Here is a 22,661-nt window from a genome sequence, read left to right on the forward strand (position 1 = left end):
ACCTTGATTGGTATAGATTTTGATACCGATTTCAGCACTTACTGAAATGTACACACTCTTCGAGCTTGAGCTATATACCACTTCCTTCAAAAATACAAATCTAATGTTTCAAAGACAACGATTCTTAAACCTGGCTGCACATTAGAGTCACCTTTGTAAACTTGATCGAGACATAGTCAGGTTCTAACCAAGACCAAGATTAGCACCTGAAAGTGGAGCTTGGGCCTTCACTTTTTAAAAGAGCTTTCGAGGTAATGCTGACGCGTCGCGGGAGTGGAGAACAGCCGTCCTAACTGAACTCCTCTAGCACTTTCATCGTAAGTGCGGCTGGAACTCATCAAACACTGCACACTGCCTGATATTCTTTCCTTCAACTCCTCAGCCCCACGACTAACATCTGTCACATAATAAGACAATGTGCAGGGGACGGAGGCAACAGTACACCCACTCTGGCCTTGAGGGTAAACACTGAGATATACTGCTTGGCATTCCTTCAAGCACATTGATTAATAAATATTAAATGATTGAATAAATGAAAATTTTACTGCAAAATGTAGTGAAGCTGATAGTGGTTTATTCAAAATAGTGCATAATTTAAATAGGTCTTATTTCTAGTTCAACTGAAAATTCTATTACCAAGTGTTAGTAAGTGCTCAGCATATTTATTTATTAATAGACTGCACTATTGGTATTTTACAATATTGCTGGGTATGATTAATTCTCAACCCACTGATAATTTGGTAGACACCTAAGTGCCTGTAACTACTTTCTCAGGAGCAGAAGTCACAAATGCTCCTGAGTGCTCTTCTAAGGAGAACACGACCAATTTCTGATGCCAACAGTCTGATTTCATTTGAAAGGGAATGAGAAGGGGTACGGATGGGCTGAGCAATGTAGGGCTGTGGCCATTTCAAGGCTGGCTAGCCCTGCACCTGCAATGTGCTTTGTCAACTATAAGCATCCATAAATGTTAGATAAGACTTCTCACTGTATTATTATTTCATGAATATGCTTTTAAGATAACTGAAATGCTTTTCAGTCACTGTGCAGTCACTGAACAACACCCCGGTGAGGAAATCTTCTGATTTTTCTGTTTTTTTAATACATGAAGAGACTGAAGTCCTAAAAGGAAAAGCGACTTGCCCATGGGGGACTGAGAGCAGAGCTGCGTAGGAACACAGGGCTTCTAATTCCCTAGAATTCCATCTTAACACTCAGCTTTCTGGGGGGACTTTTAGAATGACTTTCCCTTACAAAGAAAAAAAAAGTAAAAACACTTTTCAAAGTCTCAGAAGTATCTCATCTCATTCACCTCTCTCTTCTTCAACCTTCTTACTTCCTGTTTCACAAGACAGTATATTTACTGTTTAAAAATACTTGTGACTAGCAGAAGTACATGAAATGGTGGTGATACCATTAGCATCACTGAATGACCTGTTAAAATTTTCATTATGTGTTTTTATTTTAAAGGATCTGGTTTTAGCAGCCAAATTTTACTCCAGCTACAAGTATGCTCCTGACTTGATACATTCTAACTCATACTAACACCGTAAAGATCCATATTATTGGTTGGTTCATTATAATTAATGAAAATGCTCTTTGGTAGTTATTAGAATCTGTCAGCTCACATTTATCCACATTTCAAAAAGTGACTTGGGAGAAGGAACTGTAAATGCATTTTCCTTTTGAAGGAGCCATTAGAGTTTTCCAGGTAAAAGCACATTTATAGTTTTTTGGTTTTTTTTTTAAGAGAGATAGACTTAAGGAATACATTTGAAACTTATAGTAAAGATGCACTTTTTATCATTATTTGTTGAAATAAGGAAAACTACAGTTAACTAGTGGGACTTCAGAAATAAAAAGATTTTAAATCATCTTTCCCAAGCCCTTAAAGCCTTCCAAATTAATTAAGAGTTCAGAATATGAAAGGAACAGCTACAGTTTAAATCCCACTGGTCTCTCATTTTCAATTTTCCAGGAATCCTGTGAATTCATATTGGGTATACTTTTCCACCAAGTTCTGTGTTTCTCTTTAAATGTTTATTACAACTTTTTACATTAATGCTGTTTTTTAGGTCACGGCACGGTCAGCTTATTTACCAGCAGACTCTCAACTTTAACTCAATTCTTTTGCCTCTCTGGGCTTTTTTGGCCATTACTGTGATATGCTTCTAGATGACTTATAATCAAATGATTTCCATGGTAAATACTGATATCACATCTTTGTTCAGAATGCCCTCAGAATGCCCAGGGCTCCCTGCTTTCCTCACGCGAGTTTTTGTGAAATTAATCTTGACATTCCCCAGATAATAGATAGCTTGTTGAATTTCAAATGGGATACTTTGCAGGACAGGAATTCACAAAGCATTTTACAGTCAAGGGTTTCTGAAAATAGGGGAATAAAACCAGGTAGAATGAACACTGTTATATGGAGGAAAGGGTTTTAATCAATTACATAATTTGGTTGATGATGATGATGATAGATTGAATGAGGGAAAAAATAATAAAATGAAAGCAACTCAGATTCATCAGTGAGCCACACATAACTCAGTGGGGTGGTATATTTCCAGAAACATCCTCTTTTTCCCTCATTCCTCACTTTCTATCAGCCACCAGGTGCTGCTACACATCCACATGGATGCCCTTCCTTTGCATCCTCACTGACACATCCTGGTTCAAGCATTCATCATCTCCTGCCTAGATTGTTATCCTGTCCAGCTGCATTTGAACTACTCCAAGTAGTTAAGGCATTTTAATTATGAGAAAGTCTTTCTACTGAAATAACATCTGTCTGCCTATATATACCTTCTATTTGTGGGTCTTCATACTGTATTTTGCAACTCCATCCACCAATTACTATTGTCAAATATTTAAACTTGTTGTCATGTTCTTGCCTAAGTGTCAGGATCCACCACCATGCTGATGTTTCACCTCTCAATATGCTTCCCCTGAAAATGGAGCATCCAGAATGGGAGGCGGCTTTACCAATACTGAAGGGGAGAAACCTAGTACTTTCTTTGTTCTGGACACATAGGTACAATGCAACCTAGATTTGCAATAACTTTTTGACATTGTTATTACGTGCTCGATTCACACTGAGTTTAACTAGCCAGCTACCTAGCCTTTTCACGTGATCAGTCATTAGCCTCCGCTCTTACGATCTTAAGCAACTGATACTTATGAATTAGGAGCAGGAGCTTACTTTAATTCATATTGATTTTCGTCTCCTCTAGAAATTGATTTCCATCTATTATTCCAGTCTTGGTAAGAGCAATTGCCCAGACAAGCACACTCTCACTAGGCCCACATTTCTTCATTCCATATTTAAATATGATTTTTCCATCTACCTTGCTAAAATCAAAACACACAAAAATGTCTGTGGCTTGCTCCCGTTCTACCCGTCTATCAGCCCCCATTTAAAAAAAAAAAGTAATGTGCTCAGCTTGACATGACTTATTTTATTGAGCTCACGTTGGCTCCTGATGACCTTTTCTTTTTCTAACATTCACAAAACCATCTACTTAAAAATCTCATTCTGTGCTATTCCTGGAGATTAACGTTCCAGCTTCAATGTCTCTCCCTTTATCAGAATTAGCCTACGCCCAACTTCTACCTAACCCCACCCCTTTTTGAAAATGGTCACCTTTGTCCCCCTACACTATTCTGGCACCTGTCCCAGTCTCCATGTCAGCTCAAGACTACCAACTGTGGTTCCATGAGCAAATCTACAAGCTCTTTTAATACCCTGGCTGACACACAATTTTCCTAGCCAGGAAATTTAAACTCCTTGGGAACAATTATATCCCTTTCTAAAACATTCTCGTTCGGCATGGGCTTCGATAGCCCCTCACGAGGGCTTGAATCATTTCAATCTAAAGTTCACCTTCATTAACAGAAAAGACAAAATAATATAGACGCTGATAAGCTCTTTTCTCTGTCATCTCTGTCGTCCTCAAGTTTTGGACTGATCACTGCTTCTTCAGGGTCTAACATAACTCAAAGTCAATCTCTCTCTCATCACGCTAAGCATTTTTTCACAAGCGTCAACTCACTCTGGACTTTAGTTTTACTCTCACATTTTTTTAGTAATAGTGGAAAAAATAAGATTGGAATGTTCCAGAGGATTATTAGTACAGAATGATAATTGGTTAGCACTGAGTTAAATTGACTTTAGTGGGTCTGGCCTGGTGGGGCCTAGAAACCTAATCACCATTTATGACTGTTTCTCTGGGAAAATACGTTCTGCATTCCAAAGAAGTGACTCAGAAAGAACTTTCTGACCGAGATCTTTACTTGCTGAACTGCCTATTTTTGCTCCTACCCCCCAATCCTAACAAATCCACAAATGTAGCTTCTGCATCAGCCACATAAAGCAAAGGAGTAGGTCCGGTTTCCTCCATATTCAGCCAAAGTACACATTCCACTACCTTTTGTTCTTGAATGCACAGAAAGCTTTCAAAGTTGAAATGCCATGTGAATTCCTACCAGAGCAAACGGGCCAATTTAGCAATTCTTACTAGCCAGTTTATCTGTGATCTCATTTTCCCTTTTGAGAAACCTTTTGCGTGAATTAACGTTCCTTTGTTTGGTTTCCTTTTTTGGTTGACTTCTTTTCTCTTTTAGTTTGATGAACTTAGTGCCAAAAGCTACAGGGCAAAGCCCCCTGTTTCTCTGTTTAGAGAAGGCACACGAGTTGCAAGTCCATGTAAAGAAATGCTCGAGTGGAAGGGTTCTGCCTTATTCCCAGTCTTCTGCATCCTGAAGATCCTGGGAGCTTGAGGCCAACCTTGGGATTTACTTGGGTTTCTGGGATTAGCCAGAAAGATCTTGGACTGACCATAAAATAAACCATAATCTCTCTTAAGAGCCCCAGCACCAATTAAGTTGCCTCAGGGCCATTTAGACCAGAAATAACCAAAACGAAGTCTGCATTTCTGGGGGAAAAACAAAGATTAAAAGGGATGCTTGAACCCACTTGGAAACAAAACGTGACCGACCACTTTGAAACAAAACCCACAAACAAAAATCTACAGACTTGTGGGCAGCTGGTTTTGATTATTCTCTCACACCTTTCACACTTCAGGGCAAGGAAGTAAGACTGATATTCTCTTTGTTCTATGTGTCACTTCCAGACCATTACTCCTCAATGTTTTTGGGGGAAAATCAGTTCCTTTTAGGTCCATGCAAGTAAATATACCCCAGAGTTTCCTAGAGCCTATCATCTCCCACTTCCCAGCTTCCGTTCCTGGTTCATTGGCCATCTGGCCCCTGGTTTACACTTCCCTCTCCATTCAGAGGCCTCCATCATACCAGAAGGACATCTGCGTCCACAGACATGACTGATGCACCTTGGTCCCTCAGTAACTTGACTTCTTATCACCAATGATCTTCTCCTTTTCATGCACTAACTGCCATGGTCCCATCCTGGACCTCGTCATCACTTGAAAAAATCCCTTTCCAAAATCACTTATTCAACAATCTCTCCTCCTGACCACAACTAACATCTCCTACTCATTTCACAATGACTTCTGAGGCCCCACGACTTTTTCTAATCAATCTGCAGATCCTCTTTTTCTTCCCTCCCCTCCTTTTTTAAGGTTACAGTTCACAGCTCATCATTTCAGTAACACTTTGGTCAACTCTACTCTCTCCATCATGCCCATCTAGCAAAGCCCCAACTCTGGCTGAAGCGTGTTGTTTGTCTGAGTGATGCTGGAGAAAGCCACAGAAAGGCAGTTTGGTATCATTGTAAATTCAGGCTCATCATCAGCCCCACACAGGCCCTCACCCCTGCCCAGAAATCCTGGAACTTTTTCTAGGTTTTTCCAGCTCAGCTTGGTCTCCTGCTCTCCACAACATTTCAAAATGCCAACTCCTTCAGTGTTCTCTTCACTCTCAACAGCCGAAATTGAAGCTGTCACATGAGAACTCCCTCAGCTTCTCTCTGTCAAATCCACAAACCAACAGCATCAACCCTCTACTCCTGTACCTTAGGAGACATTGCTCCTATCTAACGTTCACTCCTTCACATGTGCTCTGGAAACCATTCCACAGCCCTTTTCAAAGCCATTCTTCAGATCCAATTGTTCCTCCCACACGGATCTTCCTTATCAATATTTAAGCTTGTTCAACTCTCTGCATCTGACAAAAGGAAATCATCCCTGGCTTTCATATTCTCTTCTAGTTATCTCTTTCTTATCCTCCAGCCCTTCCTAGTCAAACTCCTTGAATGAGAGGTCGGTATTTTCTATTTTCTTTTCTTATGTTCATTCCATAATCCACTCTAAACTGGATTAGACTGGCATCCCCATCACTCCCTAGAAATAGCTCTGTATAAGGACACCAGTGACCTCAATGCCTTTTCAGTATTCATCTACCTTAGGAGCTCTCAACTGGGGGCAATTTTGCCCCAGGGGACATCCGGCAATGTCTGGAGATATCTAGTTGTCACAACTGGGGAGAGGGTCCTTTGCATCCCATGGGTAGAGGCCAGGGATGCTGCTAAACATCTTACAATGCACAGGACAGCACAACAAAGACAAATCCTGCCCCAAGGTCAGTGGTGCTGATGTTGAGAAATCCTGATACAAGTGAATCACTATGCAACCCCCAGAACTACTCACCACTTCATCTGCTTCTTGGCTTCTATCTGCCACTTTCCAGATATTCCTCCTACCTCTCTAGTCATCTCCTTTTGCAGCCACCTACTGATCCTGAGTTACTGCCCCTCATTCCTTGGAGATTTAAGCTTTGACTCACTATTATTTCTCCAATACATCATTCCTGACATAATTCTTGGGAATTTCCATATCCACACGTGTTATCCTTCCAACACCCTGTCTTTGCAACTCCACCCAGCCTCAGCCCCTCATTCCAGTGTTCATATCCCAGACCTTGTCTTTACCAGTTACTGTAACTCCTCCCTCAATTATAAACATCTGACTCTTCAACTATCACCTCATATTTTTCTACTTCACTCTCTCCAATACCCCAACTCCAAAAATTATCAAATCCCACTAGGGTCTAAATCTATTGATCCTATTGCCTCACCTTCCTCATGTCCGTGGTCCTCTACTCTCTTACAAAAACTCTGTAACTCTCTTACCCTTATCTTGCTTTGCTGAAGTGACTTGGAGAAATCCCCAAATTGGTTAAATCCACCTCTTTGCCTACTCCATACCTGCTCCCCCAAGCTGGACTTGAATGGGAAAAGCACACAACCATCACACTCACCAACCTCAAGTGGGCTCTTAGGGCTGCCAGGCAATCATATTACATTTCCCAGTGCATTTACTCCCAGATAACTGCTCCATACCTTTTTCTCTCTCTCCCTTCCTCAATCTTACCTAACACCTTGCTTCCCACTTCACTGGTAAATAAAAAGCAATCAAGAAAAAACTTCAACAAACTCCTACTAGAAAATCTACTGACTTAATTCCTCCTGTGCCCCAATACTCTGGCTTCCTCCTACTTCTAAGAATGAATTGTCTCTACAGCTACCCTTCTACTTATGGACCAGATTCCATACCCTTCTTCCCTCTGAAGGATGTCATTCTAGAAATTCTCCCCTCTCACTCCTACCTCATCAGATTTTCTCTCCCTACTGGATTATTCCCTTCATCTTACAAACAGTAATTCCTGCCATCTTAAAACTAAATAAAGCAAAAAACTCTCTTCACCCTAATCCCCTTCTAGATAATATCCCCCTTTTTCTGCATTCTTGTTCAGAAAAAACTTTTGAAAGTGTTATCTAAATTCCATGTATCCAATTGCTTTTCTCCCATTCCATTTTAAATCCTCTCTAATGAGGTTTTGGATCCCACCAGTCAGCTGAGACTTCTCTTGTCAAGGTCTCTTCCATGTCACTAAATCCAATGCCCATCCTCATCAGCAGCATCGGGTCATTCCCCTCTACTTTACACTTTCTTCATTTGGCTTCCAGGACTCTCCTCGTTTTCCTTCTAACTCACTGGCTCCTCTTTCTCAGCCTCCTCTGCTGATTCTTCCTCATCTCCCTGACGTGTAAAACATTGGAGCCCCGAGGGCTCAGTTCAGGATCTCTTCCTTACTCTATCTCACTCCCTTGCTGCTCTCCTCCAGACCCCTATCTTTAAACACCATCTGAGTGCTGACAACTCCCAGATTTCTAGCTGGACCCCTCTCTTTAACTCCAGACTCATATATCCAAATGTATATCAACATTTGCACTTGGATGTCTCCAACTTGACACAAACAAAACAAAATTTTGATTTTCCTCTGCACGTGCTTCCCTCTAACTGCTGCTTCCATAGTCTTCCAGGTCAAAAATTTTGGAGTCATCCTTAATGCTCTTTCTCACACACCTCACATCTGATCTGTCAACAAATCCTATTGGTTCTACCTTCAAAACATACTGAGAGGGACAGCCCCAGTGGCCTAGTGGTTAAGTTCGGTGCGCTCCACTTTGTTGGCCCAAGTTCAGTTCCCAGGCACGATCTACACCACTCGTCAGTGGCCAGGCTGTGACGGCGGCTCACATACAAAACAGAGGAAGACTGGCAACAGATGTTAGCTCAGGGCAAATCTTCCTTAGGGTAAAAAAAAAAAAAAGCATACTGAGAATCTGAGTATGTCTCACTACTGCCATAATTAACACTCAGGACCAAGCCAACACCATCTCTCACTTGGATTCCTGAAAAGTCCAGTAGGTCTCTCTGCTTCTGCTCTTGTTCCTCCATAGTCTATTCTCACCCAAGCCAAAGTGATTCTGTTAAAACATAGGTGAGGTCAGGTCAAGTCACTCCTCTGCTCAAAACCTCCCCAGTTTATCCTCCAAAGGCTTACCCTCAAATAACTTCCCAACTCACACAGAGTAAAACCAAAGTGTTTACAGTAGCCTATAGAGTCCCTACTATCTACTATTTTCACCATCCTTCATTCTATCCAGTCACGGTGGCCTCCTTCCATTTCCTCAAACATGTCACAAATTCCCACACCTCAAGATCTTTGTCTATGCTATTCCTTCTGCCTGGAATGCTCTTCATCTAAATTTCCAAATAGTCTGCTCCAGTACCCTTGCTTTGAGGTCTTTTCACTTGTCACCTTCTCGGTGAGATATGCCCTAACACCCCCATTTAAAACTGTAACCCTCCCCACAACACACCCTGACAATCTTTACTTTCTTCGCTAAAGGACTTATACATCATGTGACATGTTAAGTATCTTCTTCAATTTGTGTTTTATGCCTCCTCCACCAAAATGTAAGCTCCACAAGTGCAGGGAGATTTTCTGTTTGTTCACTTTAGTGCTTAAAATAGTAGACATCAAATATTTGTTGAATGAATTAACATTTTAACTCTTTCTTGGGGATCACATCTATTTTCACCTGGTTAAAAACAGTCAAATTTGAATTTAAGAGAATCAATAGTATAAATTAGTATAAATAAATAAACAGTATAAAGTATCTTCCCTCAAAACGGAGCCAGTTACACAAAATCTCAAATGGGATAATTACTCTTCAGGCCTCCTTCTGTCTATATAACCATGAGTGCTGAAAGAAGGGGACACGTATTTGCTCCACTTTAATCCTCATCTTCCTAAGTCTGTTTTTCTAGTTTAGTCTTTCTAAATCCTGTATTTTCTCATCATCTTCCCTGATTTATCCTATTGTAATCCTAATACTCTTTTGCCAGCCCTAACTCTTTCTTATTATTTACTCTAAATTTGGTAGAAGCTAAACAAAGGAAATCATCAACTGGCACGAGACATAGGTGATAAGAATCTTCCTCCTCTAAAAAGTCAGGAGAGTTATCTATAAACCTCAAGTTCTGGAGAGGCCGGAAAACAGGGTATTACCAGCAAGACTCAGATCATAAAATATAATTCCTTAGCCTTCTCTTTCCTTCCATGTATTTTCATGTCGACCACAGCCTGGTTTCTAGCCAGCATGCTGCAAGCAGATTCACCCCTGCTAGATCAGATTTCTTCCCCACACACATCCCTCACCCCATGTGTACTCTGGCAATCAGGCCCAATTGAGTTCCTGGGTGAGTGCCAACAGAGGCAGGGTTTCTAGAAAGAGCCTTGACCATTACCCTTCCTTTCCTCCTACCGACCTCTCAATCCCCAGTTTTTTCCCCACACCTTGGGGCTTGGAATTAACCTGGGGTCCACTGGGCCAGCCACGACTGCTGAGACCCCGAACGGGCCCCTCAGATCTCCTCTGCTCTTAACCAGATTTGAGATTGGGAGCACGAGAGGGGAGCCTGGGATGCCCTCCATCTGCATGCTACCATATTACAGAACCACCTTTATCTGCTCCATTGCCATGTAGATGGCTCCCCATCCTTGATTCTAACCAGGCTGCCTAGTTCTGCAGGCTCTGCTTCTAACTCTGTACTCTGCAAGGTTACCTAGGTCTCTGGTACTGATTCCCCAGCCTCACTACGGCTGATCTTGTTCCCCAGACTCTGATACCTATTATCATGCACCCAGTCTATTTTCAGGGTCCATGTCCCAAAATGACGGTCACCCATCACATGGTTCCAGATGGCCATGCCACCATTTCCCTGACTAGATCCCCCTTGAACTAACTGCTTTGAAAATTACAATGTGATGAATTATAGTTCTTGACACAAGGGAACAGATAATGTTAGACAAGATAACAAAAATATTAGAGGAAAAAACCAGCACGGGACAGAGTGGGTCTATGTCTACTTTCAACGTGTTGCCAGCTCCTCGCAAGTTTCTGGGGTAGCAAAAACACACACGCCTTACGTCTACATCTCTGTTCACCCCTTAACATTTTAGCATGGTTTGGCTAAATTCACTTGCCTCAGTCTGCAAAGTGGAATGAAAGGTGGAAAGGAGAAACGCAGGTATGCAGATGACAGATCATCAATGGACAAACTCTGCAGGGAACAGAGAAGGAGAACCAGTGTGGGCCCTGCCAAGAACAAGGTGGGTTGCTATCTTCAGGCCACATGGAGGATTCACAACAGCATTTATTTACCCATGATTTACACAGACTCTATGTAAAGCACCAGCTTTGCCTGACCAGTCACATTACAGACACATGAGCTGTGAAGGAGAACTTTAATGTGCTTATGCTGGTAACCAAGGCTACTCAACCAACACTGCTCTCTTAGGCCTTGTTTCCAACGAAAGAAAAAACAGAAATTCTGAAGGAAACAAACTAATAATGATAAGCATTTTGTTCTCCCTGCTGGCCAAACTATATAAATACACTCTGTTGTATAAAAACACTAGGCTCTTGATCCTCCTAAAATCTGAACTATTTGAGGATAAGGCCTGAGTAAACAGGGTCTTTGCCTTGCTTTACTTCAGTTCAACTCAGCAAACTGCAGCTGGACATTCCAAAATGCCAGATGGAGGAAAACAGAATATTAATCTTTCAGCTCCTTTTCTTCTTCTCAGTCTTATTTCTGTTTCCATTTTTCTTTGCCTTTGGGTTCTTTTTACTCCCAGGTTTGTATTGTCGCCCCTGTTTCTGATTTAAAACTTTGCTTTGGATCAACTTACCTGATTTTGTCCTGACATTTGCCCAATCCGCCTGCCTCCAGGACTAGAGCCACCGTTTTCACGGATGCTATAGCTTTCCGCCTACAAAAAAGGCTACCCTTAAATACCACGCCTGATTCCCTCGAGTACCCTATTCTCAAGGCACCTTCTACACCTCCCGTTTGTTTACCATGGAGACAGCAGTTTGTATAATATGTTTATAATGGAACTGGGAGTACACAAGCCATAGTGATGTGAGAAATACAGGCAGCTATGCACGTGCTATGCAAAGATGTGGCATGCAATGAGCATCACACGTGAAAATCTATAAAGCACATGAAAACTACAAATTTCTTCCTGAACATGGTATGAACACCCAGTTAGAGAAAGATAATAGCCAGGATATAGAAATCTGACATGTATAAGGAAATGGTGACTTATAACTTCAACTCCACTGATGCGGTCTAAAGAAATGACTCCAGATATTCTTGAGGCATCACAGTGAAAACCATAAATATGGGGATTTAGCCTAAGAATTTCCTTCCACCTTGAGTCTGCTCAGACTCATGGTTAAGACAAGTCTCTCAAAACAGCAAATGTATTCTGTGACCCTCTAGTTCCCCCATCGCTCATTCTAGCTCAGACTCACCAGTCTTCATACCTTGAAAAGGAAAATGTGGCAGTCAAGAAGTTAACACTGAAGGTGGAAGATTACCAGTGTAATAACCAGTGCAGGCTGTCTGTGGCAAAGACACTGCTGGCTGAAGCATGCCAATCTCAAACATCATAATATACTAAAATCTGTTTACTTTTATTTTCACACAAGGAATGGGTGTGAACTATATATGTGTTTACCAGGCACACCAACACCTTATCGCACACAGCTCTTTTTAGGTTAGATATGTTGCTTAAAGATTACCAGCGAAAAGCAGATAGAAACTAACAAAACAAAAAAGAACCAGCTCCATGAGTTTATACCAGTATCATCCTCAAATGTGAAGTATCTGTGTCAATTCTGCTTTGGGGCTTTAACTGCTGAAGTTAGAAAAATCACAAACTACTCTGCTACTTTAAGATGCAGGAATATTGGTAAGCATTCACAACTTTCCTTCACTGAAAATCTCATTGAATATAATAAGAAAGTCATTGAATACTATGTCTTTCTATTACATCCAAGTGATTTTCACAGTAGGCAATCTGCTGCAACACCACAGGAGTCCCACACTTTGAAATAAAATGGCATTGTGGATACAGTTTTACACGCGCAATCCCTTTTCAGTCTAGAGCACTGCCTAGTTTCCTCACTCTTGGCTGAATTGAGTGGGCAATCCATAGTGAGTGAGTGAGAAGAGGAACAGTATATAATGAGTTCTTTTTTTGTCTTTATCAATAATACAATTGTGCTCTGCCAATTACTGGAGTGGCGACGGTATATCACACTTTGAAATTAAGGCTAAAAAAGATTTTTGCATTGCTAAAGTGGTAGACAAGCCCATTTGCAGCAGGCGGCAAAAATCAGTAAATCTAAGTGGATCTTGGCGTGTTTTTCCTACACATCTCTGGTACAATAATATGGAGAAACACTTCTTCCCATCCCCCTCTCCAAATGAGCCTAATATAAAATCTATTTAGTAAGGACAGTCTGTACAAGACATCCTATATGTGTTTCATTCTCTTTAAACAAGGCATTAATAAAATCACAGTAGCATCTAATAAGATTTTTAATTCCTTAAGGGTAGGAACGATAGCTAATCTTTAATGAGTCTAATTTATCGGGAGCATTTAGTTCCCCTCTTGGTAGGAACAACCAATAGAATATTCCCAGCCCTACAAGACATATTTATATATGTTGTATTACCGAAGGCTCCAGAATGAAATGGGAATCAGACTGGTCAACGTACCTGCCTGTGCTCAGTAAAGACTGGTTTCCAGAATTACTAACAGCAGAAACTGATAGCAAGGATATCAATGAATAAAGGCCGAGTTTCAGAAACACAATGCTATTTTACTGCAGAATGAGTTCCCATTTGCAATTACATGTAGTATGAAGAGCGAGCCTACAGAGCATGATCTCCCGACACGTAGTTCAGTAACCTGTTCCCCAGGGAACCAGAACTTTGAACACGTAGTCACAGCCAGCAGGACCTGTGCCAGATCTAGAGCCACGGAAGGCAAGAATTCATAAAAAACACTTTTTCTCCATTTTGTGAAAAACCTCTAGCTAACCGATACAAATTTAAGGCAGAGTAGTAGTACTCACAAACTCCGGGCTTCGGAAATCAGGCTGATTTTCCAATGCTCCAAAATTGGAGACAATCGTCTCTTCGAGGTTTTCCAACACTAAAAATAAACGAATAAATAAATAAATGAAGCATGAACTTTCATTAGCTCATATACTTTTTTTCTTTTAAATCAGCAGCACTAGCTTACCAACTCTATTTAGCATTCGTGGCACACTTACAGGTTTCCATTATTTAACACTTTCAGCTCTCAGGGACACAAAATCTTCAGCGGCTGCTTCATCTATCAGACAATGCCATGCTTGTAGGATATTAGGTCTTAAAATGCTCCAGGCTAGAGCACCATGGAAAATCATTTAGCTTCTACATGAAAGGACAAGCAACTAAAAGTTACAAAACTCTAGCTAAGGAACACTTCAGCCTGTTGATGTTCTTTTTTCTACTATATCTCAGGGAATTGATGTGGAGTCATTTCGGAGTAGCAATTTTCTGATTTAAAATCTGATGAATTGGGCCGGCCCCGTGGCTTAGCGGTTAAGTGCGTGCGCTCCGCTGCTGGGGGCCCGGGTTCAGATCCCGGGCGTGCACCGAGGCACCGCTTCTCCGGCCATGCTGAGGCCGAATCCCACATACAGCGACTAGAAGATGTGCAGCTATGACATACAACTATCTACTGCGGCTTTGGGGGGAAAAAAATAAATAAATAAAATCTTAAAATCTGATGAATAGCACTATCTGATAGAAATATATTGGGAGCCAAACAAAATTTTCCAGTACAGTAGTCCCCTCTTATCCATGGGGGATACGTTCCAAGACCCCCAGGGGATGTCTGAAACCACAGAGAGTAGTGAACCCTGAATACACCATGCTTTGTCCTATACATACATACCTATGATAAAGTTTAATTTATAAATTAGGCACATTAAGAGATTAACAATAATGAAATAAGACAATTATAACAATATACTGTAATACAAGTTACCAGAGACCTTAGCAACCTCAGTAGACGATTTATTTTCTTTCCTTATTAAATGGAGAACTTTCACCTTTTCACTTAAAGGAAGCACTTTATGGCTAATCTTCGGCATATCTGAATTGCCAGCATCACTACTCTTGCACTTTGGGGCCATTATAAGTAAAATAAGGGTTACTTGAACCCAAGCACTGCAATACCGCCAGTCAATCTGATAACTGAGATGGCCACTAAGTGACTAACGGGCGGGTAGCGTACACAGTGTGGACACCCGGACAAAGACAGGATTCAGTCCTGGGCAGGACAGAGCAGGACAGCACGAGATTTCATCATGCTACTCAGAACTGCACACAATTTGAACTTTATGAATTGTTTATTCCTGGAATTTTCCCATTTCATATTTTCAAACCGTGGTTGGCCAAGGGTAAGTGAAACCGTGGAAAGTGAAACTGTGGATAAGGGGAGACTACTGTGGAAACACTAAGAAAATGAAAAAGAAACAGGTAAAAGTAATTTTAATAATATAATTTATTTAAATTGATATACCCAGATTATCATTTGAACATGTAGTCAATATAAAAAATTATTAGTGAAATATTTTACATTTCTTTTATACTAAGTCTTAGAAATCCAATGTGTGTATTACACTCACAGCACACCTCAATTTGGACTGGCCACATTTCAAAAGCTCAATAGCCACATATGACTAGTGGCTACTGTATTGGACAACATAGCATTAGAGGGATCAAGGAACCAAATCCAGAAGGTGGGTCTTTCTGTAAGACACTAGTCTCGTATCGTCTCGTATCATCAACCAGTTCCTGACATGAATAAAAGGGATTGCTGCAGATTAAAAAACACTGAGAGAACAAAACAACCATTTCCAGTGTGTGGTTCTACATCATATCCTAGTTTAAAAAAAAAACAGATGTAAAAGACTTAAAAAATTTTTTGAGGGGCCAGCCTGGTGGCGCAAGTGGTTAAGTGCGTGCACTCTGCTTCGGCGGCCCGGGGTTCGCCGGTTTGGATCCCGGGCGCGCACCGACGCACCGCTTGGTAAGCCATGCTGCGGCTGCATCCCATATAAAGTAGAGGAAGATGGGCATGGATGTTAGCTCAAGGCCATTCTTCCTCAAGAAAAAAGGGGAAGACTGGCATTGGATGTTAGCTCAGGGCTAGTCCTACTCACAAAAAAAAAAAATTTTTTTTTGAGAAAATGTGAATATTGTTAAAGTGTTGGGTTATATTAAGAAATTATTAACATTGAAAAGTCTAACAATGTAATTTTTGCCTTGTAGGAAAATATTCTTAAATAAACTTAAATATTCTTAAATATTTAAATACGTTTAAATAAAGACTATTAAATGTTCAAATAAATTTAAATAAATATTCTCATTTATCAACTGGTCCAGCCTCTTCAACTAATCAATGACATGAAAAAGGCAGACTGTTAAAAGACTTAAAGAGCCCTAAGGAACATAACTCCAATGTGTGTTTTTTCCAACATCATCATCAAGCAATTAACTCAATTCTACCTGGAGATAGCATCAGATCCCACAGGTTAAGGGCTCAGTCCCACAAGTCCCCTCTCACTTCAGAGGCCAATTCCAAGTCCAGGTTGTTACCTGTGCTTCTGACCAAATGGCTATAAATCAAAGGTTCCCACAACCCGCTCCTTGGGTTCAATTAACTTGTGAGATCAGCTCACAGAACTCAGACATACATTTACTTACATCCACCAGTTTATTATAAAGGGTATTATAAAGGACACAGATGAACAGCCAGATGAAGGGGTACGTGGGTCAAGGTACAGGGGAAGGGACGCAGAGCTTCACGCCCTCTCTGAGTGCACCATCTCCCCGAATCTCTGCATGTTCACCAATGCACAAGCTCTCCAAACCCGTCCTTTTGGGTTTTTATGGAGACTTCATTACATAGGCATGACTGATTAAATCATTGGCCATTGGCAACTGACTCAACCTCCAGCCCCTCTCCCCATTCGGGAGGTCAGGGGATGCGATGCAAGTTCCAACCTATTAATCACAAGGTAGGTTCCTCTGGCAACCAGCCCCCATCTTTTGGTTACCTAGGGGCTTTCCAAAAGTCACCTCATTAATATAACAAAAGACACCTTTATTGCTCTTATCTCTTAGTAAATTCCAAGGGTTTTAGGAGTTTTTAAAACCTTGCCAGGAATGGAGGAAGATCAAATATCTATTTTTTTATTATAAATCACAATATCACGACAACCATTAGCAATATGCGGTACTTAACTGGATCCTACTTGAAGCCAGGTACCCAAGAGTTACTGTAGATAATTCAATAAGTAATTTGCTGTTTTCCTGTTTAACTTGAGGGGTGTCTCACGGATCGTGAGGATTTGTGAGCTTGCTTTGCAGATTTGTGAGCTTGTCTTGCAGAAGAGAATGCCTTTGGGGAGGTTGCCATGACGGGATGGCCGGGCCCCCAGCAGCCATTAAAGCCCAGAAGTCAGATTGCCCAGGGGCTTATCGGAAGTGATCCCTTTGTTTTTCCGAACCTCTTCCTGTCAAGCCCCCTAGCTCTATAAAACCCCCCTGCTTTTTGCTCTTGTTAAGGTGGACTTGAGAGAACCCATGCTCCCACTTTCTCTTTTTGGCCAATTTGAATACATTTTTCTCCATCTCCAAGCACTGATACCCCAGTGTTTGGCTTGCTGTGCACTGGGCACATGAACTTGAGATTAAGAGGTTTGGTTCGGTATCACTACCTTGGACAAACCAGCTGTAAAGGACATTTATCAAAACTGGGAAGACTGGGTATGGAATAAGCATTAAATTATGTTAGAAACTACTTTTAATTGTATAAAGTGTGATGTTCTCTTGACTGTGTACTGACTTTTTTTCTTAATGCATACCATTTTTTTTTAATTCATTAGAGGCTTTTGTGAAAGAAAAGGCTGGGTTCCTATCGATCTAGAAAAACTCCCTTCAATGGCCCAAAAGAGAGCTGAGCAAGCACAGGAGAGATTCATAGGGCAGCTCTAAGTGACTGTTTAACAAAACCAAATATCAGCCAACAATTCAGCTACCAAATACTTAGGTTTGGCACATTACTAAGAAACATTCCAATATCTGGATTAGATTTTAGATTCACTCAGAATCTTGTCTTTTGAACTCATATCATTCTATGTCTATGAACTGAAAGGAAATGACAGTAGAAACAACAGCACAAACAAGTGATTCTAACCCGAAAAACTGAGGTCATCAAAGGACCCATAGATGTCAACTGAAGCAGAAACAGGAAACAGATGAGGTGAGCCAAGATTTGCAGAGTTGCAACCAAAGCTGAAATTAAGGTGCTTGCCTCTGAGAACTCCAGGAGGGTGACAGCAATTACCGCAGTCACTTAGAGAACTGTAACGTGATAAGCTGTTTATTCTAATATCAGAACAACACTTGGCGGAGAATAATTACATTCCTGCAGACCACCTTTAAAACTTGCTAAAATACGTTGATATATCTGGCTATGAGCGTATGTTTTACATTGGTGTTTTGCAGCTTAGTTTACATTAGAAAGAAAAGACCCAATCTTTTTATAGCATTAAGACAGGTACTGAAGAAATTATATCTGTGGTATTTAGGATACATTGTTTTCTGGCAGAACTAGCAAGTCAATGAAACACAATACTGCAGCTATTTTCTAAATAAGTATTGTAAATCTGATGGAGTGACCGGACTTTTGGATTTTATCTGGATTCCTTTATAATTAGATGCCCAACTTATCTATTATGTATCTGGGGTCAACAGATGGGACAGAACTGCTATCGTTGATTTTTTTTTCCCTCTCTAATGAAAGGACAGGCTTAAGAAAGTATGCATTTTGCCTAAAGACAGAGGAGAAATAAGATGCATTACCCAGATGTTCTATCAAATTAAAGGCATCTATGCAGCTTGAAAGGATTTGTGAGAGAAAATACAGAACTATTTATAGTTTCAGTTATTCTGCTGGTAATGGAAACTAATAGATTCACTGGTTAATGTCAACACAAAGGAGGAACTATAAATGTGAGTGAATAAAAACAGAAATGGTTTTATTGAAACATCAGCTAGGTAGAACAAAGCCGCAGCTGTTGATCTCATGACCTAATACAGTACTGAGAAGCAAGTGATTTACGATGCTAATATGATAATTATCCTTCCACTACTCACAGTCTCCAGTTACTGTCTGATTCTCATTTCTGGTAATATAACAACTGAAAAAGTTCATTTCTCAGCAAAAATAAGAGAGTCAAATTCAAGGTGACACTTGGAGGGCTTTTTATTTTCATAGGGGTAGAATCAGGGAAGAAAATTTAAAAAGGCAAACATGTTCATTTTATTTCTTTCTTTATATACATCAGTTTTTAAATGTAATAATTTGAAGTATATTTTTAGTATTGTCACAAAGCCTTGATTTATACTACAAAAGTACCACCTTGAATGGTATCATGATTAGTTCGTTAATTTCTGCACTTGGAATATAAAAAGTATTTGGTACCCCTATGTTATTTGTTCATCAAAAAGCTAACTAGAGAACTGAAAACCAGCTATTCTAATATGATGAAAAACTTTGGTTTTGACATGTCAATGGAATTTTGTATGGATGCACAAAGAAAGTGCAATTGAAAGCCATGTTCAACAAATATTCATTGCCTAGTTTATATTTTGCATAGTCATTGTGTTGTTATGCCCTGGGGATACCAAGAAGAACTAGATAAGGATCCCTCTTCTTGAGGAAAACAATTTGAGACATGACAAATGTTAATTTTAGCATAATTAGTAAGTGCTAGGCTAGACAGACTTACAGAGTATGGTAAGAATACTGAGGAAAACACTGTACACACACATTATCAATTGGCTTACTGCAGGCAAAAATCAAATAATAGAGGATTTAAGTCAAAAGAAAACCACTAAATATTTTCCTAAATTTAACAGTACTTAATCACATAACAATTAGTTAAAAATGAAAGAAACAGAATGCAGTTAGTATAGTAAGATCGAAGCAATAAAGTCATTGGTGGTACAAGTTCTGACATAACTTACTTGGCAGTACAAAATGAAGAGTCCAACAGAAACGTCTAGAGGTCCAGTCACATTAACAGATTAATAACAGAACACTGGAAACCTCACCAGAAAGTTGCAGATCACATGATTACTTGTCTATCAATCAGAAACCGAGTAACAAACACTTATTATCCCAATCGCAAAGCAGAGATAACTTCTACTGCAAAGATGATTGAGACTCATTCACAGTGGCCAATAAAAAGAGCCATTATCTACAATTTTATAACTTAGATAATCTATTATCCTTCAGAAACACAAAACAACCTCTCAGGAAACTCATGGGTAAAACCCAAAGTGCCTGATAAGTAGTACCCTAGCAATAAAAATAATCAGAATTAGGCATCCACACTTCGTCTAGCTTACAGCACCAACATGGCAGGTGGTTGGGTCCAAATGACGTGTTTATTATGGTGACTGGTTACCACTGAAATGATCAGAGACCTAGTGAGCATATGAGAGACAGCAGGTAAAAAAAGACCACGGCCTGGTGCAAAGGGCACTGGGCATGGATTAAGGCAATTGACTGAGTTCAAGTCCTGACTCTGCAACTTACCTATGTGATGCTGAGCAATCACTTATTCTCAGTTTATTTATCTGAAGCTAGCGATAAAACTACTTCCCCTGATTATCTCACAGGGTTGTGCAAAGGATACAAATGACTATTCAAAAGGATGTTGTAAAAAAATAAAGCACTATATAAATATAAATTAGGTTCATGTACACAGATCCAGTGATATGAAGAAATGTAAAGAGAAATTTTCTGAGTGTGTTATTTTGTGCCTGGCGCTTCTAAAGGTCTGATCTTACTTAATCCTATTTTTATCCTCGTTTTCACAGATGATGAAAAAGTGGAGGTTATTAGTTGCCTGAAGTGAACCACTAGAAATGACAGTGAGAATCTGAATCTGTCTGATTCCAAAGTTAGACATCTTTTTTAATATACTAATTTGGCTCCTGAGCTGCTCTAAATAATTCCAAGTGGCCCCCTGATGCCACACATAAAGTTGATAAGGAATTAAAATAGCACTGTGAGTGTAAGTCAAAAAAGTATTAACAAATAACAGATTAAGATAGCTTGAAAAACAAATAATGAAAAAAACAATGCAGTGAAATTTATTGATATAGCAGTTACAATGAGAAAAACTAATGGAAAAGCTCCACAAAATAAATAAAGAGATACAATATTTTGGCAAGTGGCTAAAGGTATTCATGTGCCAAGGATAGAGCTAGGTGATACGTGTACAAACACCAAGATGAAGAGGGTATAAAAACTATCCTCAGGAATTCCATGATTTAGTGAATGTATAACCAAAAAAAATAAAAAATAAAAAGAGTGGCCCATATCACCTTGGGAATGAAGATGTGGTCACATATCCAGATTGGGCAGGAAATCTCGTGATCTGCGAGACAATCCTGTACCTGAAACTCTCTTCCCATTTGACTAGAAGTCTCTGAAAACTGGATCTCAGCATACACCTGATGTTTGACCTGAATGCCAGCAGTCATCAGTCACTATTTTTAAAGCAACCACACACTTGAGCCACCATTTCCTATCACTTCATACTTTCCAGATATTATGTGGACCTGCCCAGTCTCACTCCCTACATCACTTACTGCTGAGCCTACCCTACCCCCCAGGTCTCACATCATCCTGTGGCAGTCATAGTTGGTCTCTAGCTTCCAGTGTCTCTTTCTCTGGCCTCAGTTTTTAACAGGATCTACAGCGTTTTGGTGGCAATTAGGTAGTGAGAAATCTACTTCTCATATTATCCAGAGATTGTAGGCCTGCAGATTACAGGCCCTGTAATATTACAATGAGATTCTAAAATGAGGCCCAAAAGTCATTATTAATGAAAAGAAAGTTAATAGTGAAATATAAAACACAAAGACAGGAGAGTTTCTTTAAAGGCTAGGTTGGCTATGTTTTACTACACAGGGCAATGGACTTGAAGTGTAAGACCTCTACACAGTATAACCCTGTGGCTTCAGGCGAATCATTTAACCCTATGTCTCAGTTTCCTCATCAATAAAATGTAGAATATAATACCTACATCAAAAGGTCATTGTGGAGAATAAACTAACCGACCATATATAAAAGTGACTTGAAAACTGTTAAGTACTATAGAAATATCAGCTATTATTTCTTTACTTCAATTTTCAATAAATTTTGGCATCCTTGACCTTGTTAGGCACCAATTTTTCCTTCTGACTTCTTACACTGACTATCCCTGCCATTCATTCCATTTTTTAATTATAAAATAAATTTAAACATAGAAGAAGATAACATTAATTCAGCAAATATTTTTGAATGACCTCAATGTCCTAAGCACTGTCAGCTAGAAATTTCATGAAAAGAAATGTGAATCAGGAAATGTTTCCTCACTTTGCTGAATCTGGATTGACCAATCTCTTACCCCAGCTTGTTACTGGCATATAAATTCAATGACTATAATATATATATATATATATTTATTTATTTATTTATTTCCCCCAAAGCCCCAGTAGATAGTTGTATGTCATTGCTGCACATCCTTCTAGTTGCTCCATGTGGGACGCGGCCTCAGCATGGCTGGAGAAGCGGTGCATCGGTGCGCGCCCGGGATCCGAACCCGGGCCGCCAGCAGCGGAGTGGGCGCACTTAAGCGCTAAGCCACGGCGGCCGGCCCAATGACTGTTATATTTAAATGAAAAAAAAATGTGGCACTCTCCTCTAATCATTCCTGGAATGTAAAATCCAAATTCAAGTTGATGGTTTCCATTAAAGCGCTCTGATTTTCCCACCTTGAGAAAGACAAAAGCATTTTCTCTTTTTCTTTCCCTCTCTCTCTCTCACACAAATAATTCTGGAAGTGGAAGAAATGGCTG

General features: G+C 40.1%; 1 protein-coding gene across 2 annotated transcripts in view; it reads right to left on the reverse strand.

Moving 5' to 3' along the window:
* The window catches only part of ANO6 (anoctamin 6), a 188,333-nt gene that overhangs the window by 102,596 nt on the left and 63,076 nt on the right, over window positions 1–22,661 (reverse strand). For both annotated transcript variants that reach the window (XM_004428921.3, XM_087442527.1), the window contains one exon: window positions 13,760–13,839. In XM_004428921.3, coding sequence (XP_004428978.1) covers window positions 13,760–13,839 — 80 coding nt within the window. The remainder of the gene's footprint in view (window positions 1–13,759; window positions 13,840–22,661) is intronic.

This window comes from Ceratotherium simum, chromosome 17, assembly GCF_057802395.1.
Source record: "Ceratotherium simum simum isolate JZ-2026a chromosome 17, ASM5780239v1, whole genome shotgun sequence".
In the NCBI taxonomy this organism is placed as follows: domain Eukaryota; kingdom Metazoa; phylum Chordata; class Mammalia; order Perissodactyla; family Rhinocerotidae; genus Ceratotherium; species Ceratotherium simum.